This window comes from Lagenorhynchus albirostris, chromosome 10, assembly GCF_949774975.1.
Source record: "Lagenorhynchus albirostris chromosome 10, mLagAlb1.1, whole genome shotgun sequence".
Lineage (NCBI taxonomy): Eukaryota > Metazoa > Chordata > Mammalia > Artiodactyla > Delphinidae > Lagenorhynchus > Lagenorhynchus albirostris.
The window spans coordinates 29,164,432-29,179,740 of record NC_083104.1 but is presented as its reverse complement, the minus strand read 5'-3'; the positions used below and the strand labels follow the sequence as shown (position 1 = coordinate 29,179,740).

Here is a 15,309-nt window from a genome sequence, read left to right as displayed (position 1 = left end):
CATTACTGCTCAGTCTCTTCTTGCCCTGCAAAAAGCCTCTCCCTATCCACTTACCCACTACTCAGAAATAGGCAGATGAGAGGCAAGCACCGCTTTGTATTCCTGTGCAGTCTCACACTCCGTAGGGCAGATGGGAAGCGCTGCACAGCACCGCCACCTGAGAGCAGTGCCTACACGGCCTGCGGGTTCTGCAGCTCAGCCAACATCAAGCCAGGGAACAGGATGCCAGCACCTTTTCATGGAATCATCCCGCCCAGGGCTTTGAGCTACCTCCTGCACATGACTTTCCGGGCCAGTAGGGGGTGCCAGAAAGAGGGAAGAGAATACACTCTTGGCATTCCTCTATCCACTATACTTCCCCTGACCAGTTCTCCCCTTAGAGTTTGGGAACATGGGGATGTGATTCAACATGGTGGGTCTGGTTCTGGTGCTGCCACTTAGTAATGGGAGTGTGGCTCTCTCTCACACACGCGTATCTCACCAGAAAGGATGTCAACCTTTCTGTTTAGGCCCTAGTTGCTCATATTCAAGGACAATATGAAAAGTCCCACTCAATGTCTCTTCCAACCCTGAATCTCAATTACATTATTGCAGCTATAGCTCCATGATTAAAAAGCTTCTAGGAGTCATTTGGCCCCTAAACGGAATAGAAAATACTAACTAGTGCTCTGGATATCTACATTAGAAACTAAAGATTTTAATGTGATTTCTGTTGATTTATTTTATCTTGACACATCTTATTTAACAAATTTTAAAGCAATCATCTTTGGTGAATGGAAAGGGATCGTGGTTTACCGTTAAAGCATTGGCACTCAACAGATAATTCTTAGTTCCAACAAGTCTTGAACTGGAGATAAATCTTGAAGATGAAAAGATTTCTTGATAACTACTGTCATTTCAAAACCAATTAGAAAAGAGGAAACTTAGAGAGCCAGATGAATCCCACTCCTCCTGGCCTCTTCTGCCTGGGAGCAAATTAGGCTGCTCGCCAGCGCGTCTGGTGCCGCACTCACAGCACGGCGGAGTCAGGCTTAAGCCTCATAGATTTTCAGAGGTCATCAAGGTTAGTCCCAGTCCTAAATGAAAATGATGGTTACGGCCAGACAACAAAGCCACCAAAGTATCAGTGACAATTATAAATGACAGAGTATAGATTGACAGCAATATAGCACTGGAAAGTAGGAATAATGGGGACGTTTAAGACTCCAGGGCAAATGACTCCCAGCCAAAGATACAAAAAGGTTTGCTGCACATGGGACAGTAACCAGAAGTGGCAGAAAGAGCCACAGAATGAGGATCAAGAGTTTTGGGTGAAGTCTTGACTCCCATGAAGTAGGGCCAGCATTGGCCTGACACTCAGTTTTCCCATTCCAAGTGCCCACAGAGAGGACAGGACAAAATAGTGACCCCAATAATGATTGCCCATCATAAAATATTTTAATTTACTTAATTTATTTCTATGATATTATTTTTCAGTAAAAGATATAAGCAAGTTGAATGTGTATATATACACACTCTTCACCACCAATACACTCACACACGGGAAACAGACCGAGAAAACACTGCCACAGTCTCCTCTTGCTACAGTTAAAGCTTTCCCCTTAACTGGTGTTAGGCAGTTACCATTTCACTGCGAGGAAGCCGGCCGTTTAAAACAAAGAATTTTGCTGTTTTTACTTCCCTGGTGACTCTCCTACTCTGCCAGACTCTATGGTGTGGAAGAACAAATACCAGGCTTGAGCCCTAGGACGTAGCGGCAGCTTCCTCCTATCAGTGTCCGTCTCTAAAACCAGGGCTGGCCATTCCTGTTTTTAAAATATTGCAGTAGTTCTGTCCTTACTGCCTCCTGAGGGCCACTCACACCTCTCTGTCTCCTCCCCTGGGACTCTCCAGATCTCCCCACAATGGAGAAATTAAGAGGATGATTTCTGGCAGAGCGGAGAACTTCCAGGAACTACACTCACATTGGTCAGCGCCACGTGTCATACTAATTGTTGCATATAAAAATAACTCCTCTACCTAAGACATATCCAGCCAATCCTAACTCCCAACTGTGCGTCCATCTAAGCCAAACCAAGACTCTTGAGGCATATTTAAAGCCTAGAACAGAAATCTCCGGGAAATAATTTAGATTGCGAAACTAGTTCAGGTATCTAGTATTGTAGAGGGTTCTTAGGATAAGGCCAATTTGTGCCCAAGAGCTATTTGCAAATTTATAGGTATTTTTTCAGTCAGTTAGTTTGAGAAAGGAAATGGGAGCTAAGTACATAAATTAGATTAATTTGCAATAAATATAAATTATGCTAATTCTAAGAACTGAACATAAATTATACATATGTAACATATAAGGAATACACATAAGGCTCTATTAGCAAAAGAAAGGCATCTTGACTTATTGTATTGTAGAAAACCCATGTATATTCATTCAATAGATTTTAACAGTTTTGATATGTGCATGAAAATATAGGATAAACATGAACTGCCTACTGATGTTCTAACAAATCTATATTCATTCCAAATGGAAATTAGGATATACTCTGCATTATTTGAGTTAATTACATGACATTTCTTATGAATAATGATGTGTTATTCCATTCATTACTTCTAATTATGTTCCGTTACAAGTGCAAGGCTGGCAACACCACAACCAGCCTTTTCCTATTCCTCACAATCTGATGGCTTGCATGGAAAGCAGGTCAAAAATATGCCCAGAATATAATGAAAAGAGTTCAGATATTGTTAACCATGACAGTTTAAAATTACCTGAGGAAAGTTTCACGTAGAAATACATAGAAATGGGGAATGGCTTTCCATGTTACAGGATACTCATTTTTGCAATTAATATGAGAACTATTCAAAGTGTTATTTTAATACATATAATTATCACCCTACCATTTGCTAGAGCTGGAGGGAGAGCATCCCAAATGTGGTCCTTCACCCCCGCCTAACTCGCACACACACTAGCAGAATTATATTCTGTAAGAGATTGGCAGATGGTAAAGATATCTTTTTCTGGTTGTAAAAGTGATTCTGTAGGCTTTGTGTGATTCTAAGAGAATACAGGAAACCTCCTAAAAGCTCTCATTAAAAAGCCAGCTGGACTTTCCTCCTCAAATGCATAACCACGGTCAGGCCAGCTCATCTCACCCCACTCACAGCAGGGCCTGAAGCTAGGAGGTAAATCCTATAATGGAGAAGCAGTCAAGGTCAAAGGAAAAGAGTCACAACTAAGTAATTAAGCACAGGAGCCAAGTGAACCACAAGACCACCACTAGCCAGTATCCTCACCAACCGATAGGCTACAAGGAGCCAGGGAGAGATGGTGGACAACAGGAAGGGGCCTGGCTGAGGTCTAGAGACCAATACGTACATGCCTCAGGCACACTGTTTCATGGGTGAGTCACCTTTATTTGAAGGGGCCAGGGCAAAAGGTATAAAATCCATACATTTTTCTCCATCCAATTTCAAATGTTCCTCGCACACACACATCTATTAAAGCATCTATTAATCCCTTCGTGTCAGGGGCCAACAATCTATCAGTCTGTCTATTATTATAAAGACGCCAGTCTCAGCTCCAAGAATGAAAAAGAAACTTGGGAGAGGAAGAGCCTTGGCAAGGAGGGCTCCTCTTTCTCCTCTGCTACCCATGACAGTTACTGCCCACTGACCCTGCATGCAGCCTCAGAATCCTACTCAACACTGTGAGCTCACTACCAACTGAAGAGATGGCATTTGAGATAAAACAGATTTGCTCTCTGTGCAGTAATTCCTCAGATGACAGGTCGAGATAGATGACAGTCACACAAGGTTTGCCTTGCAATGGGGGTTGGCAGGATCCTCTGTGGCAGGTTCTGGACACTGAAAAAAGATGTCAGTCAATTTAGTGAATGATGAAAGCATCCAAGAGCTTCCTGTGTTCCTCCTGACCAATGCCATCAAAAACTGGTTCTAGCTGGAAGCAATGTACTCTAATAACCCAAAGGTAGGTGCACATTTATATGGAACTCTTTCCCATAGAAACAGCATAAGAACACTCTGAATAATCACTGCTACATGCAGACATTTTGAACACAAAAATCTGCCAAATAAAATCAAGAAAAATATGACCACAAGAAAACCAACTTTCCCCATTAGAGCTCAGGACAAAGGACGCACGATCGGCTTTGAATATCTCTCCAAGGTATTTTAAGCTAGCTAATATACAATAGGCTTACACAGGGTAAAAAAAAAAAAAAAAAAAAGGCATATGCTTAGGGACATTTTAAGAGCAAAATATCTATCTTTAGTAATAAAGATTAAAATAGTGCTTGCAGTCACTTTATTTGTACAGGGAGGTTTAAAAAGAAGCTCTTTTGAGAAATGAAAGATCATCAGATCGCTAATAACTGCAGTTTCCTGAACAATTAAAGAAATTCACAAGATTACAATCTACTCAGGAAATGACAAATATTTCTGATTTTTACGGAAGGACTAAAAGGGCACTTTTATCTATAGCATCTATTCCATAAGAAGCACTGTTATGTAATGAAGCTATTTTTATTATCTGTTCCTTTATTTCAAGAGTATTCAATACAGCAATGGTCTGAAAACAGAGAAAATTTAACACTGCTTGGGAAAACAAGGTAAAATTTTGTGTTAAAAGGCATTTGCCAGATTTTTCTTTTTTATCTATTGAAGTTGGACCTTAGAACACAATTTCCCTTGTACCAAACTTTTGTTTCTAATATGTCAGCAGAAATGTCCTTTAAGTTATATAGTCTAATTCTTCACAAATACACTTTGTAAGGCTGTCCTCAATGCATTATCCTAACGTGGCTTGGCCCAGATAACATTCTGTGTGCGATGCTCCCGCTTGGAAAAATCTGCTCTTTTTAACAACTGATTCAATAAACAGTTGACAAATGATTTGTATAATATAGTATGGCCAGCAAGCAAGGTTTGTCTCTGTCATTACACAACACATTCGACCCATCTGCAAACGTGGCCATGTTCCCCTTACATTAGAGCTCCATATGCCATTCTGAAGAGCAATCCGAAGATCAATACACTGTCTGCTGAAAACAACAGGACATAACAAATGAATAATTTTATTTATAATAAAAGCTCCAGTCCCCAAATGGATTCCACTAATGTTCAAATTCATTTTTCATGCTGAACTCAAGAAGAGAGGTAGACACAGCCCGATGCAAGGGGAGGGGAGTGAAGTATTAACTATATTGGCTCAAATTTTTTCAAGCCACAAACAATAGCTGGGCTGCACCAAGGTACATGAATAAAACGTTCGCCGCCGAATTCTGAAGATGCAATCTCCAAAATGCTTCTGTTCTCTCACCAAGACTCGCTGTAAAGCATTTTCCAGTAACAAGAAATTAATGGATTAAAGACATTCTGACATATGCTTCCACGGTGTTGTACCACAGAAGCCAAAGCCTATTCAATAGGCTTTAAACACTGTTTGCAATGAGCAGGAGTGTTTGCTTTAGGTGGGGACAAGGAGGGGTTGTGGCTCTTTTGAGAATGAAGCAAATAGTCTTGCTTCAAAAACATATCTGCAGTCCCTGATCTTACAGTTTTTTTCCTCCTCAGAAAGATATAAAAAAGTCAGTGAGCAAAGTCAAAAGAAAAAAAGGGTAGAAGAGGGGGGAGCAAAATGTTAGAGAGAACACAAGTTCAAAGATGACATTTACAAGTCTCTCTTGAATGGCACACTCCCCAAAGGCCACCTGAATACTCTTGTTAAAAAGAGATCATCAAAAATACAAAATACAATTTTCCGGTTCACATAAGATAGCAATATACTGCCCTTAAAATACAGACTTGTCCATTGGCCAATTAACACGCAAAAAAAGAAAAAAAATGGAAAAGAATCTTTTCCCATTCACTGCATTTAGACTTAACTCAGCACACTCATAACAGAAAAGTAAACAGGATTGTAACTGACAGAGCATGTAGGGAAAGTTGGGAAAATACAGCTTGAATAAGATACTAAAAAATCTGGAATAAAATGGTGACAAGACAGGGCTTTGTGCATGGGAAGACTGAAAAAGCAGGATTTCAGTCTTAACTGAAACTATCCACATGCTCCTCATGTTTACAGATTCACTTTAAATTCAGTCAACATAATACTTTTGGGTACTAAGAAAATGAGAATGTGCAAAGAGTAGGTTTTGCCCCCACCCCTTCTCAGGAACTAACGATTCAGTGCAGAGACAGACAGGAATAAACACATTTCTGGTCTGATGCAGACTGGGATCAGTGTTTGGCATGATGCCTGGAACAGAGTAGCTCAGTAATAAACTGTTGAATGAATCAACATGACAATAAAGAACCAAGTGTCACAGGAAGGATGGAATATTTTTTTCCTAAGAGGGCAGAACAGGTATCGATGCACTTTAGCTGAAATGAAAAGGATGGGAAGGATCTCAAGGTGAAGAGAGAGGCAGGGTAAAGGATGGGGAAAAAAACAAGTAAAGGGAAACACAACACTTGTTTAAGGAAATAGTTGGAAAGTGGGGAGGTTGAGTCAAGATAATGAAAATCTTTTAAAAGGATGCTAAGGAATTTGGACTTTATCCTCAAATAAAAGGAGATTCATTATATTCGTCAGTGGTTTGTTTGCAAAAGAACAGGAGAGTGGTAGCATCGGAGCTGTGGTTTAGAGTGAGGTGTAGGCTGGGCTGGGGAAGTCCAGGGGTAGAGATGGTACAAGAAGCTGGATGATCTAGAAGACCCACAGCAAGGGGCTTACCTAGGGCAGGTAGGGTAGAGCACTCGGGGATTAAAGCCCACTGCAGCCATCTCCCCATTTATTTTATGAAACATTAGTGGGCAGAGCCATCCACAGCTTCAATTCCCAAATCTCGGGACAAAAGAATATCACTTTCTGCAAGCGAATGAGTAACTTATTAAGATTCTTCTCACAGGTGTCACCTAACAGAGTACCAAGGTAAAGTAAAATATAAAGCTTCAGAATCATCATATAAAAAGGACTGCCTGAATCCATTATCCACTGGCCCTGAAACCACTTTTTTTAATTTTATTTTTTATACAGCAGGTTCTTATTAGTTATCTATTTTATACATATTAGTGTATATATGTCAATCCCAATCTCCCAGTTCATCCCACCACCCCGCCCCCTGCTTCCCCACCTTGGTGTCCATACGTTTGTTCTCTACATCTGTGTCTCTATTTCTGCCTTGTAAACCGGTTCATCTGCACTGTTTTCTAGATTCCATATATACGCATTAATATATGATATTTGTTTTTCTCTTTCTGACTTATTTCACTCTGTATGACAGTCTCTAGGTCCATCCACATCTCTACAAATGACCCAGTTTCATTCCTTTTTATGGCTAATATTCCATTGTATATAGGTACCACATCTTTATCCATTCATCTGTCGATGGGCATTTAGGTTGCTTCCATGACTTGCCTATTGTAAATAGTGCTGCAATGAATATTCGGGTGCATGTGTCTATTTGAATTATGGTTTTCTCTGGGTATATGCCCAGGAGTGGGATTGCTGGGTCATGCCCTGAAACCACTTTAAACACTGTAGATGTAAAACAGCTTTACAGAGTATACTGATTACAAAAAAGTTCCAGTTCTCACTGCTCTCATCCCCAGAAAGGGCCGGGTCCTTCTTGCTACCTTCCAAACACACTGAGGTTTGTTAATTTTAATACAATGTTCCCCTGTCCTTGACATTTACTCAAGAGATGGATACTGACCAGGACTCATTTCCAAAATGACAATCCCAGTGCCGTCTGAAACAAAACTAGTCGTTATTCACTAACTGTTCACTATGAACATTTTCCTTGAAGTAGACACCTCAACTTTGAGTTCAAACACATATATGACCCATCTATGCATCACACTTTCAGAGTTGGTTAAAAAGACCGTGAAAAATCAAGCTTCTTACTATCAAGAAACAAGTTAAAAAATCACAAAGCAACGTTCATTCCATTATTAACCATTTTTTTTAAAGTGCAACTCTGCAACTTCATATTCCTTCAGTCCAAGGCATTAAGATTTGTTCATCTCAATTCACATTTTCATCCCAAGTTCCCTCAGTTCTCCGACAAAAGTCAATTAAAAATGGCACCCAACGAGAGATGGCATTTAAACAATATTCTTTCAACACTGGAATTCTCAGACCTTTTGCTTAAAAAAATATTCCTCAAAGGAAAAAGGCAACCGCAAACTTGCAACAATATCAAATGAGAAAATAAAATTATTGTTATTTCAAGAACTTCAAGGTCTTTTAGAAAAACTCAATATAAAATTGGTAATACAACTTAAAAATTGTTTTTTATCCTTTCTAAATCATTCTAGTTTTTTTACTTCAATAAACAGAAGAATGTAGTTTTCTAATCTTGTATACTTATAATTTTAAATATTTTTATAAACTTAAGAGTTAAGTATTATCAAGAAAAATGTATATATTATTTACTAGTTTATTGCTATCATCATTAGTTTTGTAGATTTACAAAATTTAGGTTAAAATTTCCATTCAAGGAATTTGAGAGTCTACCACAGAAATCACAGTTACCTTTTGGTGCATGTTTTGTTAGCTGTATTTTTTTCAGTGTACAATAGTTACATGGCCAAGAAAGAAGATTATTCATAAAGTTTTCAAGCATTTTGAAAAATCCCATTGGAAAAAATATAACTTACACTGGAAAAAATTTTGACACATTTGTAGATTCAGAATAACTGAGAAATCTATTTCAAAGTAGAATCATGCCTCAATGTGGACATGATCATTATCTTCGAATATGAAATTTTATACTTTGTTGCCCTCTGCATAGTAAATTAAATTAGGGGGGAAAGAGAAAAAAAAATTCTGAGGAGTCAATACAAATGTCATATGCATACAGTCACGAGGGATAACTTCAGTAACATAAAAATAACTCTCCAGAGCATTTCACCAAATCCTGCTTCTCCCACTGCAAAGAATGAAGCTTCTACTGAAACTGATGGTCAGATGGAAATAAAATACACTACCACCAATGACACTGGGCAATAATCTAGAAGCTGGGATGTTTTCCAAGACAAAATGCCATCTCAGACCCTAACACGAAAAAAATATTTTGTAAGTATACTTATGTGTTTGAATTTAATTAAAATTCATAGCTTGAATGATCTCCAAGAGGTAAACAAACCAAGTCAGTCTCAAATCTTCACATAATCTTCACATAACTTTACTTCCACATCACAAGAGGGCCACCCAATCTCTACTTTACTATTAAAATTCCCAATTGATAACTGAAAACAAAGTGCTCAGGATATTCATTGGGTCCATTTTAGAAGCACCTATTTATTTACACAGCTACCATAGTGAAAAGGTCAAGCAAAAAATCACCTCCAAAGCCACGGTTGCTAAGCAACTCTTTTCAGAAGTTCTGCAACAGTGATCAAGCATATTACTGGTGCTACCAACTGGATTCAGAATAAATGTGAATAACATCTTACCTGGTTCCTCCAAAGCGGGAGCGGGGACGATCCTTGCTTAGCTTTTCGGACAGATCCTCGAGGTCAATCCTGTATTTACTTGGTCTGTTAGAATCAGAGGCTTTCTAATTTTTCTCTTTAAAAAAAAAAGGATACGTCCAGGTACCACAGGTTTCCTGTTCACCAGGGCGAAGGACAGTTCTGTTTTGAGAAACACCACAGAGGGCTTGATGAGATGTTGGCCGAATCTGAATGACATTTCCTCACGGTTTGAATTCTGGAAGAGAAGATGATGTAGAAAATGGACATTTATAAAATTCACTTGAGAAACTCAGCTCATATACCACTTTAAAGAAAACAAAGTCCATTACTACAGATTCTTAGTTGTAAAGAAGACATCATTAAAGCTGTTCCCCATTTAATGTCCACTAAGATGCATTCTGGGTAAGTCCTCCTAAAATATTCCACTCTCTCTATGCTAGTTGGATTTACAGTTTTCAAGCAACAACTTGTATGTGTCTTCTTAAACCCCTCTGCACTTTGGGGAGCCACCTTAACCCAAATCCACTAGGTCCAATCTGTCAGGTACTATTTTTAACCATCTGTTTCATCATCTTCGCTAAGCTGAAAATTTTTATGGTTAAGCATTGACTATAAACCTTCTCATTCTTAAATAGGTACCTGTGGGGACTCCCTTTTCTCAAATGGTTTTATCTCTGTTTATACAAAAGCAATTTAGAAAAAGTATAAACACTGTTTGACCTTGTGTATAATTACAAAAGCATGTGGGGTACTCCCAGAGAACTACAGTAAAATTTCAAAACTTAAAGCGAAAAAAATTGAGGAAAAATAAGGGACAAAATAGAGTTCAAGATGAAAACAATTCCTGGTTGATGCAGACGTATTATACAGCAAGGTATGTGAAATGTTGCATATCCTCTTTTCTGGAGAAAGCCATGGGTTGGGGTAGTGGGGAGAAGACAGGGGAAAGCAAGATTTGACACTTGGCATCTAGGGTACCAAGGAATGATTTTCCATCAGTCAGTGCCTATACATGACAAAGTTACTTTCTGAATGACTAAAACGCACCTTCCTTGGCAAATCACTTCATTTTTCTAATTCAGGAACCATCCTACTACAAAACTGATGAAAATTGAACCCGTCATGGGAAAATAGAAATTAAGACTACAAAAAGGATGACATCAGAAAATGGAGAACCATTTTATAAAGCATACCAATAAATGTGCCATTGTTTAATGATGCTAATATTCTCAATGACCCAAAAGATAGAGGGCTATGCAAAATTCATCTACTTTAGAAGCAGTCAAATAGCCGGAACTTAACACATTTCAGGTACAAAGGAATAGTATGGAAGTTTTGCCTCAGTGACACAAATACTGGTTTCTAGAACAATTACAACCATCTCACAAAAAAGAAAGGTAAGGACGTTGAAAATCATCTAACCCAGTGGTTTTCAAGGTGTGTTCCCTGGAGCAGTAGCATCAACATCACCTGGGGAAATCAGAAAGGCAAATTCTTGAGTCCTACTCCAAACCTATCAAACCAGAAACTCTGGGAGAAGGGCCCAGAAATCTATGCTTTATTCAGATGATTCAGAACCTGGATGATTCAGAACCACTGATCAAACCCAACTATTCTCCCAATCCTTTCTTGCAGAATCTTTGCCTGGTAGCTTGTTAGCCCACGCTTGAACATACTCAGTGACGGGACATTCACTATCCATTCCTTCCAAGATTATCAGCTCCAGCAGTTATAGGTTGCCCTCCATACTAAGTCCATCTTTTTGTGATGGATTTATGCCTTGAGGGTTCTATGAAACAGGTATCATGCAAGTGAAAGTGCGTTAGATATCTGAATTTAACCTTTATTTATTCCCTCCAGTTTTTCTAGAATAAACATGCAATTCATTTCAATCATCCTACAAACAGCATTGATTCAAGTGCCCTAAAGCTATCTGTGTGGGGTTTTTTTGGGGTTTTTTTGGCCTGCCCAGCATCCATTTTCTGTAGTTTTGGCCATACCACCCTAATTTTTCTGTGGGTAATACCCCACCATATTCCATATGTTGGGCCACTCCTACTGCCTGGTTCTAGGGATGGGAAAGTGACCCAGGCATCAGTAGTCTTTTGTCACATGAGTGATTCAGGAGTGGACACAGGACAAAAAAACGAGCCAATCAAAGGAAGGATATCCATGGAAGGATTACTGCTGATACTATGGGGAAAGGGCTTTCTTTCTTCTAAGATGCCAAACTGGTAGGACATGAACCTGGAAGAGCTAGAGGATACACCAACAAGAGGCTGTCTGATATTAGAGCCAACATGGAGGCTAGGAAAGCCAAGATACACAGAGACCCATACCTGACGACACTGTTTGAGCACCTGGATCTAACAGTGCTGGAAGGATTATATGTCCCTGGAGTTTGTTTCCTCTAACGGATAATTGTACAGAGTTGACTTAAGCATAGGCTCTAGCTGATGAGCTACTATTATGAGTCCATAGGCTCTCTTCTAGATTTCATTTTTCTTCTTATCATCATTTTCATTTCTTCCTCTATGCCCAAACTCGTTCCTTCCTCTCCCACGACAGGGCTTCATTTTTTTTTAATATAATTAATGTATTTATAAGCTTCACGGCAGTTTTATAAATATTTTATACATCAAACATATATAGGGCTCTTGTACGTACTTTTTAAATTTGTACAGAAGTTGTATCGTGCTTTAAAACTCATTCTGCCTTTTTCTCTCAACACTGTTTTACAGACTCATTCATGTTGTTATAAACAGATGTAATTTACTCTTTCTCACTGCTTATTCTCTCACTGCATTCCACTGTCATTTTTCTTGTCCATTCTTTTAGTACTGAAGAACTAGCTTTCTCCAGTCTTTCACCACAAATAACACTAATGACCATACTTACATGTATTTCCCTGGGTGTCTAAGCTAGAGTCCTCTTATTGGGTTTTAGCTTAGGTATTGATACATACTTAGATTTTTAAAAATATGCACCATTTTGCAATCCTTGAAGCAATACATGCAGATTTCTATTTTCCCACATCTTTGCCAACACTTGGCAGTATCTGATTTCCAAGGTTTATTGATAGGCAAAAGGCATCTTTTATTTTTAATTAGCTTGTCTCCAATGTGATATGTGTATGTGCATGTTTCTCCTTCTATGAATCGCCAATTCGTACTTTGCCATCTTTTGTATTCGTTTCTTCCCTCCTATTTTTGGATTTTTCTGGAGTCCCTTATATATTTAAATATTGATCTTGGTCTATTAAACATGACAGTTGTATTTTCACCATCTGTTAGTTTTTCTATCGTACACTCCATTGGACAAAAAGCATTCATCTTGATGTATTCAATTTTTTTTATGGTTTGTTCTCTGTGAATATTGTGAAACAAATACTTCTCTACCATAAGGTTACAAAAATGTATTCTTGGGCTTCCCTGGTGGCGCAGTGGTTGAGAGTCCACCTGCCAATGCAGGGGACGCGGGTTTGTGCCCCGGTCCGGGAAGATCCCACATGCTGCGGAGCGGCTGGGCCCGTGAGCCATGGCCGCTGAGCCTGCGCGTCCGGAGTCTGTGCGACCGGAGCCTGTGCTCCGCAACGGGAGAGGCCACAACAGTGAGAGGCCCGCGTACCGCCAAAAAAAAAAAAGTATTCTTAAATTTTCATCTATCAGCTTTATAAATATTTTCATTCTTAACAGTTAGGTATTTAATCTACTTGGAGCTTTGTTTATGGTATGAAGTACAGAAATGGTTTCATTTTTCTCCTTTTGTGAGCCAAATTTCCTAGCACCAATTGCTGGGAATGATAACACTGAGTTCCCATATGTACACAGGGGTGAATGATAACACTGAGTTCCCATATGTACACAGGGGTGAGTCTGGACTTTATTATATTCTGTTTCTGTGCTAGATGCTGGAGAACAAGGGACAATTTTTTTTCTCTGAAGGGTCAGATTCAGTCTGTTGTAACTACTCAACCCTATCATGGAAGTATGAAAGCAACCATAGACAATAAATAAAGGAATGGATGTGGCTGTGTCCCAATAAAACTTTATTTGTAAGAAGAGGCAGCAGCCTGGATTTGGTTTGTGGACTGTAGTTTGCCAACTCCTGCTGTATAATGTTCATGCTTTGTAAAGAGAAGGTGCTTCTTTATTTATTCTCTCAAATAAATTTTAGATTCAACTACACCTCTTCAAAAAGACTCTTGCTCAGGCATTGATTAGAATTGTACTGAATTTAAATTTTAATGGGCTAAATATGACATCTTCACAATATTCAACCAATCCATTTATAAATGCTACATTTATGCTCTATAATACTAAAATAAAACTCTTGTAATAGGGTTTTAAATTTCCCTTGTATGTTTTATGAATTCTTTCTTAGATTTATTCCTAGATAGCTTTTAGTTTATGTCAGTATTGTAAATGGTATCCTATCATCATCATAATTTGTAATTGGTTACTCCCAATACAGACAAAAGCTATTGATTTTTTTATGTTGTTCTTATAAGCTGGCAACCTAGCTGAACTCTTTTATTGCTGTTAATAGTTTCAGCTGATTCTCTTTGGTTTTCTATATAAATGATTTTACTTAGAAATAATAATTATATATTTCATTTCACTTATTCTACTTGTATTTGTCTTACTGCATTGGTCAGGTATCTGGTAATACGTTGTTAAGTAGAAGCAACACAGGCATTCTTGTCTTGCTCCCAATCTTAACAGGAATGAGTTTCAAGTTTTGTTTTCTCCATTAAAAATGACATCTGCAATAGGTTTTTAGGAGAAAGCCTTTAAAAAGCTAAAAAATTCCCTATTTCAAGTTTGCTCAAAAGAGTTGATTTCATCGGGAAAAAAAAAAACTTAACTTTATTAAATGCTTTTTCTTTATCATTGATCACCCAATCTCTCATTCTTTGCCATTAATGTGGTAAATTACAGTGAAAGATGTTTTTTCAACAGTGAAACATCCTTTCACTTTTATGATTAATTCAACTTAGTCACAATGTACTATTTTTTAATAACTTGCTAAATTTGAATTCTTTGTGTTTTTCAATGTCATGAGTCAAGTTGGCCAATATTTTTTACCTGTTTTTTGTTTTCAAAATTAAACTTAATGGCTTGGCTTCTTTCTTTGTTCTATAAGAAGTTTTACGAACAGGATTTTCTGTTCCTTGAGAATTAAATAGAACTTGCTTGTCAAACTGTCTGGGCCTCTTTTTATATTTCAGGGATGTGTAGTTTTAATTATCATTACAAGTTATTTAATGGTTGTTAAGTGTTTTCTTGCATTAATTTTTTAGCCATATATCCTTTTCACTTGTGTTCATCTGTATTGGTAAAAATTTATATATATATATTTTTTTTAATAAATTTTTATTTATTTACTTATTTTTGGCTGTGTTGGGTCGTCGTTGCTGCACGTGGGCTTTTTTTCTAGTTGCAACGAGCGGGGCCTACTCATTATTGTGGCTTCTCTTGTTGCGGAGCACGGGCTCTAGGTGCGCGGGCTTCAGTAGTTGTGGTGCGTGGGCTCAGTACTTGTGGCTCGCGGGCTCTAGAGCACAGGCTCAGTAGTTGTGGTGCACGGGCCCGGTTGCTCCGCGGTATGTGGGATCTTCCCGGACCAGGGCTTGAACCCGTGTCCCCTGCATTGGCAGGCGGATTCCTAACCACTGCACCACCAGGGAAGTCCAAATTTATATATTTTTTAACAGATTATATCTAGCCTATGAAATTTTTCAAAGGACCATTTTTTGGTTCTTTGTTTTTATTAATTTTCTCTATTTTGTTCCTTATTTTCTGTGTTTATATT

General features: G+C 38.4%; 1 protein-coding gene across 19 annotated transcripts in view; it reads right to left on the bottom strand.

Moving 5' to 3' along the window:
• The window catches only part of FHIT (fragile histidine triad diadenosine triphosphatase), a 1,440,192-nt gene that overhangs the window by 766,256 nt on the left and 658,627 nt on the right, over positions 1 to 15,309 (bottom strand). For 16 of the 19 annotated variants that reach the window (XM_060163986.1, XM_060163991.1, XM_060163995.1 and 13 more), the window contains one exon: positions 9,610 to 9,730. In XM_060163986.1, coding sequence (XP_060019969.1) covers positions 9,610 to 9,730 — 121 coding nt within the window. The other 3 variants (XM_060164000.1, XM_060164001.1, XM_060164003.1) reach the window with 2 other exon arrangements.